The sequence below is a fragment of the Sapajus apella genome, unplaced genomic scaffold (assembly GCF_009761245.1).
Source record: "Sapajus apella isolate SASKATOON/1434 unplaced genomic scaffold, GSC_monkey_1.0 scaffold16, whole genome shotgun sequence".
In the NCBI taxonomy this organism is placed as follows: domain Eukaryota; kingdom Metazoa; phylum Chordata; class Mammalia; order Primates; family Cebidae; genus Sapajus; species Sapajus apella.
This window is the reverse complement of record NW_022436956.1, coordinates 6,510,658-6,533,328: the sequence shown is the minus strand read 5'-3', so window position 1 is coordinate 6,533,328 and position 22,671 is coordinate 6,510,658. Positions and strand designations below refer to the sequence as shown.

The following is a 22,671-nucleotide window of genomic DNA, read 5'->3' as shown; positions in this document are numbered from 1 at the left end:
CACCGTGACATCTCACCACCCACCGCTGCCTTGTTCCTCCCTGATGCATTCTTCCCTCTCCAAAGCGGTCTCACTGAAGTCACCCAGTCCTAGTTCCACTCACCTCTCCTCAACCTCCAGGGGCCCTTTATGTTTCCTCTACACCCTGGGCACATGACCTGTGTTTCCTCACAATTGTAGTTACCTTCTCATACTCACAGGCGAGGATGAGGAACTGTTTCCTATCGCTTCACACCCACTCCCTGGCCATGCACTCAATACACTGCAGAAGCTGGTCCCAAATCTCTTACCGGAGGCCTAAGCAGCAGCTCTTCCTGCTCAAAGAAAAATATTCTGCCGCTGCCAACATTGCACTTCCTCTGCAGACCTCTGCAAGACATCTCAGAAAATGCCCATCAGAGCCTTCCACCTCATTCCAAGCTTGCGAGCAAGCTGGTTTTTCATTTGTCTTGTTTGTTTTTAAGCAAGAAGAAGAATCCCTTTAGAGGAGGAATTAGGAAAGGAAAAAAAGGCAAAGGAAAACAAAAGCAGAAGGAGTTGAGTTTTGTCTCTCTCTTTTGTCCCCTGCCTTGTCCTTCCTCCCTGTCCCATCCCCCTCACTTTCTGTGTTGCTTTTCATGCCAGTTGCTAAAGACTGTAATTTTAAAACTGAACTGGCTTTTCCAGAGCCTTGAGGAATGTGCATCTGCACGTGGATTTTTCCACACACACACACACACACACAAAAAAAATTGTCCCTGTCTTTTGGTTCTTCTTAGCCAGAAACAGTGAGGCCAGGCAATCCGAGTCCATCCGTCTTCCCAGCTCTTACTCCAGTTTGTTTGAGAGGCTTGCAAGGGGCTGAAGGGGATGGTTTGTGTTTTACCCGGTCAGACTGTTGTTTGATGAGGTTTGTGCTCCATTTGTTCAGATGGTTTTTATGGTTTCTTTGCTGTGCATGGAATGACTTTGAAAATCTTAATTCTGTATCGTCAAGCTCTTATGCTATTCCTGCCCAGTGTCTCAACGGGACTTACTCCACTAGAAAGGGAAGGAAGAAGTTTCCAGCTAGTTTGTTAAGCAATTTCTGAACACGTTTATGGAGTTATATGGAATCTTTCAAGGAGGTTACGATCACAAAGGTTCAGATTCGAGGAGTATTCTCCAAGACAGTAGAGACACAAGCCCTTCATCACATCCAGGTGGGGAGCAGGTCGCCATCCGTTCATTTCCTGATCCAGCCCCTTTCCCAGCCACATTTCTGGCCTATTCCCTTTCTCTGTGGTCATCAGCCGAGCCCTCTCCACCATCAATAGCAAAGCCCGAGAGCCCTCAGAGAGCCTGGAATGTGCTCACACCCCTGCAGTGTCATCCCACATCATCCATGTGCTGAAATAGGGGGCTGGAGTTGGCCCCCAGGAATGTCAGGGCCCTGGGCTTTGAGACGCTTCTCAATGGCCTTTCATCCAGACGTTGCCTGCTTTTCAGAGCTGCTTGAAGGATTTTGCTACAGAGCTATGGACATTTAAACATTTTCTAACCTTGTGTCACTTTATATTTGTACAAAGCTTTATAAGGTATTTTTCCATATGTTGTCTCATTTGATCATTTCCACAACCCTATAAGGTATATAAAACATAAATTTTTATTTTCATATTAAATAAAACCGAAGCCCAGAGGAGACTTTTGATTCATCCTAGGTTTCAAAACAAATAGCGTCAGGGAGAGAACTTGAACCAATCCTCTGACTTCACATTCACGATTCTTCCCATTACTTCAGCTCCCAGATAAGACTAAAATCTTCTCAAGGTCAAGTGTTAATGTTCCTTCCACTACCCCACCCCAACCCCAGGGGGTGAGTACGCTTCCAGAATTTAGTGATGCTTTAAAAGCCATTGCTGAATTGAATTTCATTTTTCCTGATCACTACAGATACTGCTCATGCAATCTTTCTGAGAAGCAGGTGATGCTAATGTACCCCTATTTGTTATTGTCCATTAGACCCTTCTTATGACTCAGTCAGAAGAGGAACATGGGGAAATAACATGAATTCTGGTCTCAACAAAAGTAAGTAAATGTCATATAATTCTTTGGAGGAAAACATTTTTCTGAGGATAGGGTGGGAGAACAGGGTCATGAGATACGGGAGAGCAGCAGGCATATGTTTTCCTGCTTTTTGAGTAACCAAAATTATTTGCCAATTTAGAGCCCGTCCATGATACCCAGTCCTCAAAAGATGATATGGGATTTTCATTTAGCTTTTTTGAATTTTGTTTTATTGCACTCAGTTTTAGAACATTGGAAGTTTGAAGGTTTTTCAAGACAAGGTTCTGTACCAATGAAAGGTCACTGGGTTTGGCTTCCGTTATTTAAATCAAGATAATGACCCTCTCTGATTTTCCCCAGCTAACTGGTAAGGCTAAGTCATACCAATTTCCCCATCCCCACTGATAGTGGTTAGACTTTGACATAGCATCATTTTGCCACTTGGTGAAGAAATTGATGTCTCAAACATAAGTTTCTCCACCAAGTGGTCATGTGATAATATGTTGAAGTCTACCCAGTATCTCCCATTAAGGGAATAAGGGGAGATACTGGGAATGATTCATGAACTCCTGTACCAGAAATCAATCTTGCCATGCCTAGGAAGCAAAATGTGAAGCCTATGAACAGGTAGCAAACGGAACTCTTTCAAGAAAGAGGCTAGGCTTACAAATTAACGCCCAAACAATAACCAGGACCCCTTCCAATTATGTGTATTAATTGTTTACTTGCTCTGCACATGGCATTCGGCAATCTAAGATTCACAAAGATGAATCAGACATGCACTGGTCCCATAGGCAGGAGACAGAAATCACGCACACACAGAACTCCATTCATCTGGCTGGTATCAAGGAAGGCTTTGTGGACCTGATAGCACTTGAGTTAGCTCTGAAAGGAGAGGCAGGATTCGGACCTGTGGTAATGGGGACTGGGAAGACATCAGCTTGGCAGATCTGACAGTCAGTAAGGACCTCAGGTTTCTGAGGTTTAGGATGAGTGATGCAGAAGTCTGCAAGGTAAAAAATAGAATTGTGAATGATGCAATGAAGATAGACCTTAGTTCTTTAGACAATGAGGAGTCACTAAGGTTTTGAACAGTGGCGTATATGGTGGGTTCTGGGGAGACAGAAGAGTAATGAGGCCACCAGTCAGACTAAGCCACAAACTATGCAAGAAGCAACACAGATCTGCAATGCAGAAGCGATCATGGGAATGGAAAGGGTGTGTGAAAGGTACAAGGAGGAAACTCACAAGACAGGGACACCAGGAAGCAGCGGATCTTTGCTCAGATGTCACTTTCTCAGTAAGGACTTCTCTAACTTTCTGATTTGAAAATGAAATCTACAGCCTCAGTACCATCAGTGATACTATACTGTTGGGTTACTTTTTAAAAATTGGAAAATGGAAAGGTGACATTTGAGCAGAGACAAAATTTTAAAAATTTAAAAATGTGTTTATTATTGTCTCCTCCGTTGGAATGCAATTTCCACCGGGAACTTCTTCTTCATTCCTGAATCTCCAGCATGGAGAACAGTGCCAGCACATAGTAGATCCTAGCTAAATATTTCTAAAATAAGATGAATAAATGAGTCAGTGGAGAGTGGGTGAAGGAATGAGTGGGAAAGCACATCTGTCAAGATGTCTCGCTCCCCTCGGGGAGCCAGGTCCTACTTACTGCATTGCTTTCCCTCTTGCCACAGGTCCTCCCCTTGGAGGGGCACAGACGATCAGTAAGAACACCGAGCAACGGCCCCAGCCAGGTACCTGCCCAGGAAAACTAATCTCTCCTTTGCTTCCTGCACAGCTGTTGATTCCACAGAGTCAACGGATGGAGGGTTTAAACAATATACCACATATGTTGTCTCTTATTTCACTCAAAGAGGGTCTCTATTTGACCCTATTAGGCCTGTGAATGAAGTAACAGGTCCTAAAATCAAGTGGAGACTTGTTAAATATCAAAGGTGAAAGGAACTTAAAGATTAACTGTTCCAAAGCTTTATTTTGTTAAATAAAGAAACTGAGGCCCAGGGAGGTAAAGTGACTTGCTAAAAACCATGCAACTAGTTAATGAGAGAGTTAATTATAGACCTAATTATAGACCTTGGTCTATAATTCCAGACCCCCAAATTCCTGCCCAATCCATTTATGCTTCACCAAACCTTACTTTCAGCAATATCCCCATCCTGCGATGGCAAGGCTTAACAGTTAGGCAGAGGAACTTTTAAAGCCATGGACTTGGAGACTCTGTATTGGAGAGGAACTTAGAGATTGCCAGGTCTATAACACCCTCACCTCTACCTTACCTGTGCTTATAGTAAAACAGGGCATTGACTATCTAGTTGGTCTCAATTCTACTATCTGAGCCAAAGTCCCCTTCCTGGAATTTCCACTCAAGCTTTGCCTTCTGGAGAAGTCTTCCTTCTGCTTTCTCCAAGATTCTTTGTATATCTGAACACAGCTACTCTGCCCAAGCCCTAGTATCTTCTTATGTGATGCAGCTGAGATGAAGTTCTGAACAAGTCATTTGCTTTGGGGTGGGCAAGCATTGTTCTCCGTCTCCGCAGACGGCAGAGCAAGAGAAAATCAACTGAAATTTCACCAGGCAGGTTAAGAAAACATTTGCTGACTGTGGATCATAAGTCAGATGTAGAGGGTTTTAAAGACTCTCCAATAACAACAAAGTTAGACATCACCAGCCAAAAATACTTTAGTCATCATACTCATGGTGTGGATGAGAAAGGATGGTCTCAGTGGGCTTAAGGACTCTTAGAAATTAATTTATGGTTCTAAGTAGAAACCCAAAAATCATGTTGATATTTTTAAAATGATAATTATAGTTGAAAACATAGTAAAATTGTACAAAATGTATGACAACTTTGCCAAGTCGAGACCCAGCTCTCTACCCTGATTTCCTCAACTAACAAAAAAGAAGATAAACCTCTCACCTAAGCCAATATTGCAAAGACTCTTCTATGGCTAAATAATCACATAAGCTTTGAGTAAACTGAGATTTTAATAGTCAGCCTATAGCTAAAACACAAACTCTGGTTTGTGCTCAAAGTCTAAGCTTCAAATCACAGAGTGTTATACTAGAAGAGAACTGAGGAATCCAGTAGCCCAACCCACTCATTTGGCAGATGAGAAATTCCCAGAAATTGTCCCACAAGTTATTTGTTTATCACATAGCTACTGCTAAAACCCAGGCTGCTTGATTTCCAGGCACGTGTTTTCATGATACATTTTTAAAAACAGATTAATGATGTTGTTAGTATTAAGGAGAGCTATTAAAGACCAGTAACCATGAGCCCGTCTTTAAGCCCATTGAGTCAGCCGTCCCTTGTATCACTGAATCTTAGCCAGATCCTTTCCAAATGTCTTCATTGTTTTGCTTTTGGTAATGACAGCATAATCTGCACATTTTAGATGCCAAATATGAAAAAGTAATCCTGTTCCTATTCTTTGTTGTTTCTGTAATGATTGAGATGAAGACCACAAATGTCATCAAGGTTTTTGAGATCTGCAAATAAAAGCAGTAAAGTGTTCCAAAATCAGTCTTCGCTGTGATCTTGAAAGAAAAATATAAACCCTTGTGGTTTCCTTATGGCTGATACTGTTGTCATATTTTTAATAATACTGAAGCAAATTTCCTTTTTTATTTCCTTAGATCCATATCAGATCCTGGGCCCGACTAGCAGTCGCCTAGCCAACCCTGGTGAGTTTACCTTGGCCTGCAAGCCTTTTTCACCAGAATGTTTTGTAGCTTTGTGAAGTCACAGAGACTTCTGTCCTAAGTCCAGACACCTGACTGGGGAATAACATGTGCCTCTTTCCTTGAAATGTTCAATGTCTGTTTCTGGAGCATGAGAACAAGAGGTCAGGGCTTGTTACGAGGTGCCAAGCTTCGTTAGCTGAGGATGCTTCTGGGAATAAACACATTAGCACTAAACATGTGCACTTAGGTCTCGATAACTAATAAATGGAACAGGTAGGCATTTCAGTTGGAGAAAATGGGGAAGAAAGAAAAGAAGACAACTTCACTGAGCTCTCAGTTGTCTGCCCCATGCAAGGCACATGTTAATAGATAATCTAAAGTAGTTTATTTGTGATCTTAGAAAATGTTGCCAAGTTACCTGGCCTTATAAAAGAGATGTGTCCCTGAAAAGTTGTAGATATAGTAAATTTGACCTTGGATTTTAAAGATTTAGTATCTAAAATAATGCTCAAGAGGATCCTTCTAAACCAAGACCATCGAGATTGGGAGCTAGCAGGCTCTTACAGTAGTGTGGCCACTCACCTTCCCATCCCAGGGAGTCTCCTTACCCACCTCTTAGTGCCTGGATGTTTCCACCAGAGGAGAAAGAAGCCAGCCCGCATATTCTGGGTTTTTTCTCTCTGCACAAGTTCTCTGTAGAATTTAGAGCTGCAAGCCAAGCTCTAGGGCCTGCCAAGGGCCAATCCAGGCCCTTTCATCCAAAAGCTGAAGTTCATCACGCAGCTTCTCCCAATGACTCCTACAGTCATGCCTTGCCCCTGACTCTCTTTATTGCTGACAGGGAATTACCCGGGAGACCTGACCACTAAGTAAAGATCCGACAGTGATTCCGGCCTTCCTAGATGAAGAGATTTAAAGCCCTTGCCAAAGGGGTTGAGGGGAATGTGGCTTGCCCAAGATCATACAGCTAGTTCTGGGCAGAGCCCCACACCTCACTTCCCATATTCCATTTACCAGGCCTTGGGCAAAGCATCTTAGGGTATAACCTCGCTTATCATACCCATCTCCAAGGCAAGCAGAAAGGCAAATCAGCAATGATGAGAAGGGCTGGTCAAGTCCATCCCAAAGTCAAAGGAAACAAAGAGTTCTTTAAAAGGATGAGAAGCTCTCTGCATTTAGGGAACTGGTTCTTCCTTCTGGGGGCTGAGATATTCTGTTCTTTCCCATGCATTTGACGGCTTACAGGAAGCGGGCAGATCCAGCTGTGGCAATTCCTCCTGGAGCTGCTCTCCGACAGTGCCAATGCCAGCTGTATCACCTGGGAGGGGACCAACGGCGAATTCAAAATGACGGACCCCGATGAGGTGGCCAGGCGCTGGGGCGAGCGGAAAAGCAAGCCCAACATGAATTACGACAAGCTGAGCCGGGCCCTTCGATATTACTATGATAAAAACATTATGACCAAAGTGCATGGCAAAAGATATGCCTACAAATTTGACTTCCACGGCATTGCCCAGGCTCTGCAGCCACATCCGACTGAGTCGTCCATGTACAAGTACCCTTCTGACATCTCCTACATGCCTTCCTACCATGCCCACCAGCAGAAGGTGAACTTTGTCCCTCCCCATCCATCCTCCATGCCTGTCACTTCCTCCAGCTTCTTTGGAGCTGCATCACAATACTGGACCTCCCCCACAGGGGGAATCTACCCCAACCCCAATGTCCCCCGCCATCCTAACACCCACGTGCCTTCACACTTAGGCAGCTACTACTAGAAGCTTACTCATTGGCGGCCTCCTAGCTGAAGCCCCATCCCTCACTCTTCCTGGATGCTTGGACTCTGCAGGACGGACATATGTGGCCTTGAAGAGAAGACAAAACTGGATATTCTTTCTTGTTGGATAGAACCTTTGTATTTGTTCTTTGAAAACAAGTTTTTTTTTAATGTTGGTAACTTTTGCTTCCTTTACCTGAACAAAGAGATGGATAATTCCATGGGCCAGTGTGCCAGTTTGAATTCTCAGTCTCCTAGCATCTTGTGAGCTGAATATTAAGATTACTGGAATGGTTATGTCATGGTTCTGGAGAAAGAAGCTGTATGTTTTCTTTATGTTTTTATGACCAAAGCAGTTTCTTATCAACACACGGGTCTCATTATGGGGTTCAGTATGATACAGAATCATGGACTTAACCAGTCATGTTCTGGTTTGAGCCTTAGTGGAAATAGAGGTGGGAAGCTTGTCATCTAATTTTAGGAGGACCCAATTCAGTGGATGGCAACTGGAACATTGATTGTAAGGCCAGTGAAGTTCTCACCCAACTGGAATTTGATGGAAAGAAGGTGTGTGTGTTTAAGAAGCCAAGGGCATTTCAGAATCCCCCGCAGTGGACAGTATGCACTCAGCTGACCACTCTCTCTAGAAATAGTCAGGATATCAACTAAGAAATTTTAATGCAAATACATACATTCCTGAAAGATGGGGAATTAAATAACTAATTTTTTTTTAATGATGACAGTGGGTCCCAGAACTTGGAAAAGTCGTAGGGATTTCTAAACTCAAACAGATTCGCAAGCGCTGTGCGCTTGTCAGACCATCAGACCAGGGTCAACCAATCAGAAGGCAACTTACTGTATAAATTATGCAGAGTTATTTTCCTATATCTCACAGTATTAAAAATAAATAATTAAAAATTAAGAAGAATAAATAAACGAGTTGACCTCGGTCACAAAAGCAGTTTTACTATCGAATCAGTCGCTGTTATTTTTTTTAATGTAATTTGTACATCTTTTGTCAATCTGTACATTTGGGCTGTGTTTGTACGTTTTTATAGCTGGTTTTTAAAAAACATAATATGACTATTGCTGAAAAGGAAACAGGGCTGTTTAAGTCACTGACTTACAAGAAAGAAAAGCACTGGTGCAGTTATTTAACAGACATACACAAGGAAAGATAATCCATTTAGATCTTTAATGCTTTGGAAATGTGTGTAACAGCACTGCAATAATCACAGCTCTGGGAAAAACAACAAAACTATCCCTTGTGGAGATGAGGGATTTTCCTGCTCTATATATGCAACATATTTTTAGACATTAAAATATATATAATTTTGCAGGTAATTGTTGACTTTTTTAACTATATTAAGTGTTTGCTGACAGCTGTCAATGAAGTCCCTGTTGTAAAATAATTTGACTAAATAAATGGTTCCCTCTTCTCTCAGCGCTGAGGACACTGTTTTCTTATTTACCACCCCTGTTATGTCAAAGGGTTTTTTCCCTGGGGAACTTTCCAATTTACTTCTTACACTATCAAGAATTTTTCAGATGTACATAATCAGCGTGGTTTTCCGTTGTTGGTGGTGATGTTTGTAGCATTTGTGTGCGTGCGTGTGTGTGTGTGTGTGTGTGTGTGTGCGTGTGTGTGTGTGTGTGTGTTATAAAAAGCATTTTATAAAATGGCAATGAAGGCTGTGGATAACCTGTGTCTAAGGACTGGAGCAAAGCAAACTGGTCTATCCAGACTTGTCTGTGAGACTTCACTCTGTTGCCTCCTGTGGGCACTTCAGACCCAGGGGCCACCTTCTGCTACTCCAGCAGAGAATAAGGCCCTGCTTCCTTCAGGTCTCAGACCAGGATTTTATGGCTCATGTGGATTTTTAAGGTCATTTTTCTTCCCAAGGAAGGAACTTGCCTCCAATTGCTTCACTGTTAGGTAACTTGTTTTCATTTTCTCTATTTTACAATGAAAAAGAGTGAGACCTGGGAAATCCTTGATGTTGCAAGGAATTTGACTCACAGCATTGGTAATCCTAGAAACCTTCCCTGGGTGACACTGAGTATTTCTAGACAACATGTCTACCTAAATGAAGTGGGATGTGCTTCAGAACATTGGTCTCTTTTTTTTTTTTTTCCAATCATGCACACTGCCATTTAAAAAGATGTGTAAGGCACATATTCTCAACATATGCAGATTGTTTAAAAATCATATATATATGTCAAATAAGGGGATTACAGACACAAAGCGGGATACAACATCCAGTGTTGGATTAGAAATGAATGCTTCTGAGTGAACTCAGGGTTTCAATATAGATAGAGAGTAGAAATAAACACAGATATAAATGTATATGCATAGTCATACAGATAGCAGAAATAAATATAGATATAAACGTATAAGCATATACAGTCATGCACTGCATAATGATGTTTATGTCCACGAAAGACTCCACATACAATGGTGGTGCCACGAGACTCTAATAGAGCTGAAAAATCCCTGTCACCCAGTGATGCTGGGGCCCAGGCACTGTGGAAGTGCAATGCCATACTCATGTCTGTGGTGATGCTGGTGTGAACAAACCTATTTCACTGCTGGTCTATGAAAGTCTAGCAGATGTAGAGTACATAATTCTTGATAATTATAGTAAACAACTACGTTACTGTTTATGTATTTACTATACTTCTTATGATTTTAGAATGATAGATTTTAGACATAAGTAGATGACTTCTACTTATATGCTTAAAAAGTTAATTTCAAAACAGCCTCAGGCAGGTTTTAGGCTAAATATGAGTTTGTGTCTTCGTTTCTTACAAAAATTTCAAGGAGTAAAAAGAAATCATTTTTTTAAATGAAAAGAATGTATAGAATAGTAAGAAAAAATATTTTTATACTGTACATTGTGTTTGTGTTTTAAGTTAAATATTATTCCAAAAAAAGTAAAAGAGGTAAAAAGTTTAGAACTTTATAAAGTAAAGAATTATGGTAAGCTAAGTTTAATTTATTATTGAAGAAAGAAAAGTTTTGTAGATTTAGTGTGGCCTAAGTGTACAATGTTTATAGAGTCTACAGTGGTGTATAGTTATGTCCTCGGTCCCTCCCCACTCACCCACCGACTCACCCAGAACAACTTCCAGTCCTGCAAGCTCCATTCATGGTAAGTGCCCTATACAGACGTATCATTTTGTGTCTTTTATCCCCCTATTTTTACTGTACCTTTTCCATGTTTAGATACACAAATAATTCCCATTGTGTTACAACTGCCTATAGTATTTAGTAGAGTAACATGCTATGTGGGTTTGTAGCCTCGGAGTAATAGGCTACACCATGTACCCTAGGTGTGTAAAAGGCTGTGCCATCTAGGGGTGTGAAGTACGCTCTGTGATATTCAACACCACGAAATCACCTAAGGACACATTTCTCAGAATATATCTCCGTTATTAAGCAAGGCATGACTGTATATGTATGTATATATGTGTGTATATAGACACATACTTACATATATGATGTATATGTATGTATATATCTACATCTATTGCCTAGCTCTGTCCACTGAGTGGCCCTGGAAGCAGGGACACCCCATTAGCAGTTGGCACACCTATCCCTCAGGTATTGGCTTCTAAATAGTATTTTCCACTAAAAAGAATGAGGAATCCATGAGGAGATGACTAATTCCAGGGCTAGGGCACAAACTCCAAAATAAGTTGTGGGAGAAAGTAAGGAAGTGCTTAAAGACTGATGGGAACACGTCAAAGGAGACAGAAGCCAGCGTGAATGTCCTTCCATTGGGACAATGTAATCATTAAATTAAAGAATAAGAGCAGATCATATCCACTCAATAAAATAACCATGAGTCTTAGAGATATAAATGAATGAATACATTGAAGTTTGATGATGAATGAGATATTTACATAATTTCAAAGTAAACCTCTGCAAAATACTTACTAATTACAAAGGCTAAAGGCATAACTTTTCAAAGCAGAAGCCTGGGAGACACTGCCTTAAACAGATCATCAAAGTGAACTTCATCAACAATGAGATACACTGAAATTATGTACCATCCAATGGAATGCCAGAAGAAGGCAGCATGACTTCTGCAATTGATTACACTGTAATCATTAAATATATGCGTGTGCTCCTGTCACTGAGGCAAATAGGTCAGACAATTCCTTTTCTCATGAAGCTTACAAGTGGCTTTGGTTCTGCAAAAAGGCTGAATCCAGGCTTACCGGGCATAAAATTCCAGCTCCCAACCTCTATTTCTTAGCTGATTGAAAAGTCCCATCCAACATTTCTGTCAAAGCACATTTTTAGCATTCCTTTATAACAATCTCATTTTATTTGCAACATCCTGCAGCTTGGCCACGCACTCCCCTGGCTTTAGGTGCACCATAGCGCCAAGGAAGGCCAAAAGCACAAGTGGGGCACTGGGGGCCTGTGATGTGGAAAATGCAAAGGCTCTCTGGAAAACCCAACTTATTTCTACTTTGCACCCATTTGGAAAATCTTTCTGGCCACAAAACAAAAATGACACTGTACTGAACTCCCCAAACAGAGTGCCCACCAGTTACCAAGAACTTAATAAAAGTTCTTGAAAAAAACTAGCCAATACTAGCAGATAACGATGATGATCTATAAACCTCCTGTGCAGCAGTCTACAATGGGTTTTCCACATTGTTGTCCAATGCCTCACAGAAACTCATGCAGGAGATATAACTCAGGTCCTAGTTAATCGGTGAAGACAAGTTGCCCAGTAGGCGAGAGGGCCAGCATTTGAACCCAGGGTCGCTGGCATTATATTCATTTTTATTTGTCTACGCAAATTGCCTCTTTCCTACCACTAAGAAAACACATGAGTTGACTCAGTTAAAATCCAGAAGGTTAATCTAGCAGTTGTAGGTGAGTAGTGGTCTCACTGGAAATTTTTCCTGTCTCCCGCTGGAACTTTTAAGCTGAGTGTAAATCGACTATGTGCTTAGGGATTTACCAGCTCCGACAGACTGAAACAATTAGACAGGAGGCCACATCAGACTGAGAGAGAGAGACAGATCCCAGGCTTGCGGGCCCACATTCCTTTCAAAAGTTCCCTCCCTATCCTTTCTCAAATGGCTGAAACCCTAGAGGTTTGACTGGCTAACCCACTTCCTCTCACAAGTGTCCATCCCCCGAGGGAGCCTGGGATTTGTAGTCTTGGAATCAGCTGGCCTTTCATAATCCTTTACTGGGACTCCCTGGCTGAAGGCATGTAGTGTCAGTTTCAGTAGCTTTCTACGTGATGAAATGCCCGATGTGCTTTCTGCAAAACCTATATTTTTTCCTGGATAAGAGCAAAGCTGCTGTACGCTAACCAGAACCTAGTCAGTGCCCTGGCCCCCATCCCGGTTCTCATTACCTCTCCCACCCCCGCCCCCATTGATACAAAGCATCCTCTTACCTCGACCTCCTGAAGGCCTTCTGGACACAAGCCCAGCGGTGCTGTTGATGGTGAAGGAACTTCTGAATGAGGTATGGAAACGGGGCTGGGCAGCAGGGAGCCATGCTTAAGGGTTGCTTCCCCCAAGCACACTCCCACAAAGGACACCTTTTCAAAAGTTTTTAAGGCAACATGTTCACAGGATGCTTGTTAATGAACAGCTATTAGAGGAAATACGGTAAGAAACCAAGTCCACACACCTCTCACAGAAATTTTGTTCTGTTTTTTATTTCCCCACTAAGCATTGCCTTGACTTGGCAGTGCCTTGGCTTGGGGTGGACAGATGCTCCTGTCCTCCCTTGTGGAGGAGATCAGAACCCCCTGATCTCATTTGGTCTATACTAGCAAACCGTATCTGAGGACCCTCTTAATCCATTTCCCATTGTGTATGTTCATCACTCACTTGCATGCAGATATAACTGGTTAAGTAAAATAATAATCTTTTAAAGTGTCATTACATTTCTAGTGGCTGTTGACTATGAAAAATGTTTCAAAATAACAGGTATTGAAAATAGGCTGGGTGCAGTGGCTCACGCTAGTAATCCCAGCACTTTGGAAGGTGGAGGTGGAAGGGTTGCTTGAAGTCAGGAGCTTGAGACCTACCTGGGCAACATAGAGAGACCCTATCTCCACAAAAAAGAAAGAAATCAAAATTAAAAATAAGAAAAAATGAAATAGAACTTCCTTTGTGTGGGACTCAACAATATTTTTTTACACTAAAAAAAAATGGCCTCTGCTCTAGACTTCTCCCAAATTCATATGCTGAAACCTAATCCCCAGTGTGAAGGTATGTGGAGGTGGTTAGGGCATGAGGGTGGAGCCCGCAAGAGTGGGATTAATTCCCTTATGAAAGAGACCCCAGAGAACTCCCTTGCCCTTTCTACCATGTCAGCACACAGTGAGAAGGCTTCCTCTATAAACCAAGGCAAGGGCTGTCACCAGACACTGCTGGCACCTTGATCTTGGACTTCCCAGCCTCCAGAACTGTGAGAAATAAAGTTCTGATTTTATGAGCCACTCAGCCTACAGTAGTCTGTTATAGCAGACCAAATGGACTAGGACGACCTCCTGCTAAAGGACTGTTGGCCAGTGCCCCACACTGTGGAAAGGAACAGCTTCCATGAGAACCACTCCTGGGCCTGCATGCCTGCTTTGCTTGGCTGGCACTGTTTGTTAGATGGCAGAAACCTCATGGCATACGCACAGAATGATCCAGTAGGGAAAAGAGTGCACTAGCAGCCAGGAGGATGAAGATGCTGTCTGTCCTCTGTGACTAGTCAGCTGCATGCCCTGGAGCCAGCTAGCAAACGTTCAATCTGGGCATTGCAGGGGACTAAATGCCAGTCCTCCTTCTGTACACATGCATATGAGGAAAAAATGGTGCCTCAGGCCTGTCAGCGAATGGGCCAGCTTCTGAGGCATAGGACAAATCACTGTGGAACATATTCAGGGGTGAGATTTGGCTAAAGCTCTGTGACTCTCAAGAGAAGATGAGCCTGAGCCAGTGTTTGAGTAGGACACATAAAGAAAACCTTTAAAAGGATGAACTCCTAATGGGCTGAGCATTTTCTTACAGCACTCAGAAATATATGTCTCCATTTTCCCTAATGAATACTTTGCAGATTTCAAAATTGATGGGAAAATTGCGTGGCCGAGATGGAGATTTGCATAAGAATTCAGCTAGATTGTTCTTAAATATACCTGGCTTTCATCATTTCTCTATCTATGCTTGGGTCACTAACACCAAGTTTTTATTTTCTCCTTTCTTAGATGTCAGTAGAAACCCAGTGCATGCATATATTCATACAGACTTATTTCACTAAAGACTAACTTATTTGAGTGTTAACAGCAGAAGATATTCAATACAGAGAAAATAGGAGGAAAACAGAATTTCAGTTTCAATTTATATATCACCATTTAAAATGTTCTCTTTTGTATTTGTTTTCTTATATAAAGAATAATGTAAAGGATGGTTTTCCTTAGGTATCCTATCAGCACTTCCTTGTCAATCCTTCTGCATGCACCCAGTCTTCCATCTCGGCTGCACCCCCTACCACCATGCAACGTGTTCATCTCCCTGTACTGGAGAGAACACAGGATACCCCACTGCATGGGCACCCTCCTCGCCCCACCCCAGACCGTGCCTCCGTGTGGATGATGTTCTCACACTGTTCAAGCTCTGATGCCTCCACCCAGGCAGCCCCTCCACAGGCATACCCTCCTCAACTGGCCGTAGCCCTGACACCCAGGACAGGCTGCACGCCCTGTGCCCCATGCTCTCTTTACTCCACTTGGGCACTAACACTTCCCATCAGGACGTCCCACACAGATGCCCTACTCACCATGGTCAGGTTCTGATACCAATGCCCCCAGACACTCGCCTTGCTTTGCTGCACCTATGGCTTCTGGAATCAAGACTTCAGTGGGAGAAGGAGAGAAAGGGAAGAAAGGGGGAAGGAAGAAGGGAAGCTGCATGCTTATACATTTACAACAACGTATATCTCATTGGGTGTGTGTATGCGTTGGCCATATGTGGCCAAAAGCAACCGAAAGATCCATCAAATTGTGGTTTTGCCTGCTTTCATATTTATACACACAAACACACCCCTGCATCTTTTGAGATGCAGAATCTGGCTAGCAGTTAGAGAAAAGAGAGAGATGGAGGAATAGGTAACCAGAGAGTCTAACAGGCTGGGAGGGAATGAGGGACAGACAGGTGTAGAAAATGAAATGTTAAAATCTTGTTTTAGGAGTGCAGGGGAGAAATTGGAAGGGGAAGGGGAACAGGGTATGGCTGGTAAGGATGAAAAGCAATGTTCTGGGTTATAACATTAATGTTTTTGATAGAGGCTGGGGTGAAGAATGCATGGCTATTTAATTATTTTTGGTTGTTGGGTTCTATGAAGACAAAGTAATATGAGACCCCAGGAACTATTTCTGACGGGAGGTCTGTGTCCTCCATTAGACAATAAAGGAATGAAGGGCAGAAACTATGTCTAACTCCTTTATAAGTCAGTGCCTGGCTTCTAGAAAGATCTAGTACATGTCTGTTTGTCAAACTGAGCCTACTGGAGGAAATGTGTCTGAACCCAATACAGCTGTCCAGCAATTCTGAGGGCAGAATGAGCTGTCTGTTCCGCTCAGTTACTGTTAATTCCAGAAATACACAGAGAAAATAAAAATCACAGAAGATGCAGTTAAAATATGGAGACGGATTACTGTTAAAACTTGCCAGCAATTTTTACCACGCCAGCGTTTGGTGTTAATTGGTTTCCCTAGACGATGCAGTATTTCTTTCCCCACTGATGATTGCATTGCCCAGAGCCCCTGGCTTTCAGAAATGTTTAATCAAGTATTGCATATATTCAAGCAATACTTCCTAGACACCTCAGCTTTTCTCGACAGCATTACCTTCCTTCGCTCTTTCTTTGTCGCTTTTAGGAACGTCAAATTATTCAATGATTTTCCTGCATGACTCAAAATTTTGTCATTCAGAAAAAAAAATCATAACAGAACAGATAATCATTAGGAAGCCAACTTGCATCAGACAGCCATTTGAGAAGTTTAAAATGCAGGGAATGCAAACTCTACCCATAGGGTCTTAGTCTGTAGGGAAGAAATACGAACTTGCCACTAATTTCTGAATAGCAAAATTAATTCAATTATAGCTGGATCTGCCTTCATAAGGGTATTTCTGATGCTCCTCACCCTGTTCCTTTCATACTGAATGTTTACAAATTTCAGTGATCACCTGATCAGAATCCTAGACACAAAACTCATATGAATCTAATTTTTCAAGCAGCTTCAATCCAACAAATAAATCATAGGTTTGCCATTTGTGCTCAAAGCCAATCCTCCAAGGTTTTGGGTAGATGAGAATCAGGAGGGAGAAGGGGAGAAAAGAAGCGGTTTTCGCCAGGTGTGGTGGCTCATGCCTGTAATCCCAGCACTTTGGGAGGCCATGGCGGGTGGATCACCTAAGTGCAGGAGTTGATACCAGCCTGGCCGATGTAGTAAAACCCTGTCCCTACTAAAACTACAATAGTCGCTGGACGTGGTGACATCCAGCAGGAGAATAGCTTGAACCCAGGGGGTGAAGGCTGCAGTGAGCCAAGATCACACCATTGCACTCCAGCCTGGGTGACAGCACAAGACTTGGTCTCGAAAAAAAAAAAAAAAAAGTGTTTCCATTCCATCCCCACAAAGACCTATGTCACCAAAGACAGAGGCATCTCCTGTGATGACCTGTTCATTTAGGAAACCCACATTCCTACAAGATCCAAGCCCATTACCTCTGGGAGATTTGATTAATTCTGAGAGGAATATTATGGGCATTTGTACGAGTTTCCAGAAAACCCAAAAGAGCCATAAAAATCACATTTTCACACAACATTCGTTCACCTAGGTTAAATTTCTTTGCAAGAAGTATCTAGTTCTCAAGAGATCCGTTATTCAGCTTGTTGGGAGTTAATTACAAATGGTACAAATGGTCCCTTAGCTTTGCCCAGTCAACTGTCCAAAAGGCAATGGAGAGGAAACTGGAATTAAGACCACGGCATTCGGTCCCTGGAGGGAGCCTATTCCACTGCCAGCATTCTGGGTAATCAGAGCAGATGGACAAGTATCCTTTACGCATGAGGGCCTGCTGGTTTTCCTGGGTGAGAATATGACAAAAAGTCGGGGGAATTGATGCTGGGTTTCCAAGACATCAGCTTGATATCAATGCAAAAATATACTTTACTAAGAGACTATAGCATCTCTAGGTGAAAACCGTCTCTCACTAAATCCTCAGCCATGCTGATCTCTGAGAAAATGGAAAGATTGGCCTAACCATGGAATTTCCTGGTCTTGGTGGATTTACAACTGAAGCTTCAGCAGATGACCCGAGTCGTAACTGCTGGCTGCACAGCAAATTCAATTATCCCAAATTCCAGCACACCACCCCTCTTCCTGCCCCTCACCCCTTTCTTATCATAATCTTTCCTGGGCCCTCAACCCCCACTGGGTTGTCTGAGCCCAAGTTTAATTTCACTGCAAGTTCTGAGCTAAGAATCAATGCAGAAGACACCTCATCAGAGAAAGCAAGCCACCTTCTTTTTTTTTTTTATTGCATTTTAGGTTTTGGGGTACATGTGAAGAACATGTAAGATTACTGCATAGATAATGGCAGTGTGATTTGCTGCCTTCCTCCCCATCACCTACATCTGGCATTTCTCCCCAACTCCCCACCCCCCGTTCCTCCCCTATTTCCCCCCAACAGACCCTAGTGTGTGATGCTCCCCTCCCTGTGTCCATGTGTTCTCATTGTTCAGCACCCACCTATGAGTGAGAACATGCAGTGTTTGATTTTCTGTTCTTGTGTCAGTTTGCTGAGAATGATGGTTTCCAGGTTCATCCATGTCCCTACAAAGGACACGAACTCATCGTTTTTGATGGGGAAAAATTTTTGCAAGCCACAGTCTTGATAAAGAGCAGCGAATGAATTCAGACCCAGCCTGGCCTAACCAGCACAAAGAGTAAGTAAATCAGTCCTGTCCCCTTTTCCAGCCAGCTCTAAGGACAAAGAGAACAGCATTAAGATACACAATATAATTTTCTAACAGCATGGGTGCCGTTACTGTTAACGAAGGGAAACTTCTGAAACAGTTTGATCTGCTGAGGTTTTAATCACCATCATCCATACTACACACCTGTCACTGGTCTCCCCGCTCCCAACCTGGCTACGTAAGGTCAGAGAATACCCCTTCATTATTTAAAGAGGCTTCATAGAAGGTGGCTCCTTTGAGTTGATTGGCATTCATGCAGGCTTTCTGGAATTCTGGGAATTTACTGTCAAACAGCCATGGCAGTGAGGGAGACAGGAACCTCAGGAGAACAGGGACTCTTGGAGGGACAGCCTCCTGGAGCTGGAACAAAAAGCTACCACAGTCCAAAAGGGCAGGTGCTCCTGTGTTCCCATGACTGAGGTCCCTTCTCACAGCTTGCCACTGGTCATTCATCTCATTACCATCTGCCTCAGTCTCTCCGTATTTCCCAGCTCAAATGTTTGAGTGGGAAGGTCTGGTTTGCCTAGACTATCAGTGAGGCACCCTGGTGGGCCAGTCTAGGCCACGCCTACAGCCAAAGTCATGACAGCACCGAGTGTGAGGCCACACGATACAGCGTCTCCCTAGGGCGGCTCCAGTGTGCAGGACTTACTGGTATCTATGCTTCACCCAGAAACCTTAAATTATGCTACGAAAAGTCTGCAAATGTCGTCTTATAGAAGGATGCTACATCACCGCTGGGCCAAGGCTGAAATGCGGCCTTTAGGCGCTAACACCTAGTGCTATCAATTTTCATTTAACCCTTGCAAAGCCCAGTGAGGCGGTCCTTGCCTATCCCACTTCATAGTTGGGGGTTCTGAGGCTCTGAAATGACACTGGCCATTGAACTTGGACCCTGGCCTGCCGGGGTGGCTGAGATGTTTGGCGTTAGTAGCACCTTCAGGCTCTCGGCCTTTTCTACCTGCTCCATAGGAGACAAACCACCCCAGCGAAGAGTTGCCTCCACCACAGGGTTGAAGCACAAAGTCCTTCACAGTTTTCCAGGCCTTTCTTTCCTGTAACGCACTTCACTGTCCATCGCACCCCCTGGCTTGATGTCAGTCTCTCCCCACTGGAAGGAGGCTCCGTCTGCCTTCTTCCCCGGTGATCCCAGCGCCTACGAGGACTCCCGCCCGCTGCCTGTGCTCAGATACGTTCTCGCATGAGCTGCTTGCCTGCGACGAGGGCACGTTTGGTCCCCACTTTGCAAGTAGGGGTCCCAGCCGCTCAGCTCCTCTGGGACTCGAAGGCTAGGGCGCCACGCTGGGGTGCCTCATCCCGGAGTTGGCGTTTGGCAAAAGGAAGCGGTTTTAGAGTCTCTAGAAGTCTACCTCTGCAGCAACATTTCGCCAACCAAAGAAAGGTTTTCGATTTGTTTTATTTTGAGAAAGGTTCCTGGAAGATCCCAACCCCACCCAGGACCCAGAAGCCCACCCGGTAGCGCCTCGGCCCAGCTCCGGCCTGACCACCCAGGTGCATCTCCCCCTGCGGCCCCCCAGTAGGCCCCGCTTCCCTCTGTCAATCCAGCCACTTAAATTTTCGTTTGAAAAGATCTCTGTTTGGGGGAGTTGCGTGGGCCCTGCCGAGAGAGCGGCCGATTACCCGAAAATGGGTGTTATTGATTACAACCCAGTGGTCTTTGTGGAAAGGGGTCCACTTGAACCAAAATAAATATTTGCCGGCACAAAGAACAAGCCGGTCCTGCTGCAGGCGGGGCGTCCTCGGCCGGCCGGGCGCGGATTGTGTTTCCCCGGTGAGGACAGGGACGCGCGTGGGCGGGATGCAGGGGCCAGGTGGCTCCCATGCCAGAGGCCCAAGGCCCAGGGCCTGCCGGCTGCAGGCTCGAAGCCTGCTCGGGGCTTGGGATTGTATTTTCTTTGGCTTTCTGGCGCGCTCCTTATTATTTATTTCTTTTCCCTCTGTTTTATTTTTATTTTCAAGTTGCCGGCTGGGCTGGATACCGTCCATTCACCCCGCTGCCTTGGAGCGCTGCTCGCAGACAGCCGGAGCCGGCCCTGGCGCAGCCTGGGGGTGGGGGGCAGCCGAGGGCGCGGCGGTAGGGGGCGGGGCAGGGGAAAGAGGGGAGCAGCCTGGGGGTGGGGGGCAGCTGAGGGCGCGGGGGCGGGGCAGAGGAAGGAGGGGAGCAGCCTGGGGGTGGGGGGCAGCCGAGGGCGCGTGGGGAGCGAGGGGAGCAGCTCTAGGGGGGGTGCAGCCTTGGGGGAGGGGAGGTGGGGGGACGAAAGAGGCAGCTCCAGCTGGGATGGCCGAGGACGCTGGAGGCTGCAGGGGGCAGCTGGGTGGCACAAAGCCAAGAGTGGGGAGAAGGCTGAGAGGGAACAGGGACACCTAGGGGTTGGAGGGAGGATGCCAGTCTGTGTCCCTGCCTGGCTGGCTGTGACAGGAATCCAGCTTGGCAGTGGGTCCCTCCGCAGTCCAGGGATCTCGTGACCCAGCAGTAACAATGTGGTTTTCTTGAAAGATGGTGGTAATTCCGTGTAAGACCCGGGGTCAGTTCAGGAGGAAAAGAGGTACCTGAAACTTGGACCCCCACTGGAGTCCCCAGTCTTCCATTCTTTTCACAAACGCTCTCCCTGCTTTCTGCCCATGGGGAGCAAAGACCTTCCCCTCAAGGGTGCTCCCACGTGGGCGGCATCCCACTGTCACCAGAGCCTCTGAGAGATCTCCGCCTGCCCCTGAAGATCCTACCCTCACCTCTCAGGAGCCGCTGGTGGATGGGGGGGCGGTCCATGGAGAGAGAGGGATCCCCTTCTCTGTTAGTGTGGCGCCCAGAGGCTTTGGGGAACCACCCTGCCCCACCCCCAGCCAGAGAGGATACTCCAGGGCTCAGTGTGGAAGGCTAGAAGCTGAGATGGAGGGAGCAGGAAAGCCTAATTCAGAGTGGCTCTAGAAGGCAGATGGGAAAAGCCTGGATTGGAAAGAAGAGAGGAGGAAACAGAAAGAATGTGGAGTAAACCACCCCTGCCAAGGGCGGGTCACAGGAGAGCTGAGCAGCTGGGCTGATGGAGTGGGAGAGGGATGGAGAAAGCACTACATCTACTAAGAGCTTGCGTCATACACAGGACCCGGCTTCCCCTGCTGGGCTGCAAATCACAAACTCCTTCCTAAGCCCAGCTTCCTCTTGCATGGCTGAAGAAGGCATTCCTGGTGTCTGCTGCTAAGCTAGCCATCGATTTGCTGGCAGAGCGCTGAGAGCTGTGAAGCAGAATTTCGGGACACTGATATCTACTAAAGCCTATCTCTGCATCTGTTTCTCTTTGGCACCTATTTCCCTCCTCCCCAAATCATGGCAACATCTACCGCCAGCCTCACGTGCATGGGAAGCATGCCCGAAGCCCGCCCCTAGAGACAGGATGACTTTCCAACCAGAAGGGACTCCATAGGGCATGGAAGGACACTGGCAGACTTTCCATGGCAGACTCTCCATGGCGCCTTCAACTTCCCCCTGGGAAGTCACTTCTGGTAGGGAAACCTGGCTACCCTGCCAGTTTCCTCCAAGCCACAGCTAGTGAGGAATAGTTACCGACCTCATCCAGGCATGAGGTCTACCTAAGCCTGGGAAGCGGGAAGTGTCCTGTCAAGGTGGAAACTTGTCAGCAGGCTCTGCAGGCAGAGCAGGGCCCAGGGTTGTGAGGAAAAGATGGCTCTGCAGAAGATGGTTGCTCTTTGCGGCTTGGTCTGGCAGTCCCTGCACCAAGCTACAAACACATTGTGTGGTGATGCAAAGCAGATATTTTTCGAGCTAAAAATGACCTTTAGGGGCATATAATCCAGTTCCACCCCTTGTTGTCCAGCCAGGTGTCCAGCTAGGTGTGGTGGCTTACACCTGAGATCCCAACACTTTGGGAGGCTGAGGCAGGAGGATCGCTTGAGGCCACGTGTTCGAGGCTATAATGAGTTATGATCATGCCACACTGCATGTCAGCCCAGGCTAGGGAGCAAAATGCCCACTGAAAGAAGAACCAAAACACAAAATAACAGAGACAATGTCCAGGTCTTTGGAAACCCCTAGGGCACCAGAAAATCCTGACTCCAGAGGTCTTCAGAGGGGCCCAGAGGGTCTGTATTCATAACATGTGCTCTCAGGTGACT

The 22,671-nt window shown here is 45.0% G+C and overlaps 1 protein-coding gene across 1 annotated transcript in view; it reads left to right on the top strand.

Annotated features, from left to right (window-relative positions):
- Positions 1–8,952, top strand: part of FLI1 (Fli-1 proto-oncogene, ETS transcription factor) — a 117,324-nt gene extending 108,372 nt beyond the window's left edge. Inside the window, exons 6-9 of the mRNA XM_032285010.1 lie at positions 1,981–2,046; positions 3,723–3,782; positions 5,687–5,734; positions 6,980–8,952. Of these exons, the coding sequence (XP_032140901.1) occupies positions 1,981–2,046; positions 3,723–3,782; positions 5,687–5,734; positions 6,980–7,509 (704 nt within the window). The 3' untranslated portion in view covers positions 7,510–8,952. The remainder of the gene's footprint in view (positions 1–1,980; positions 2,047–3,722; positions 3,783–5,686; positions 5,735–6,979) is intronic.
- Positions 8,953–22,671: the final 13,719 nt, after the last annotated feature.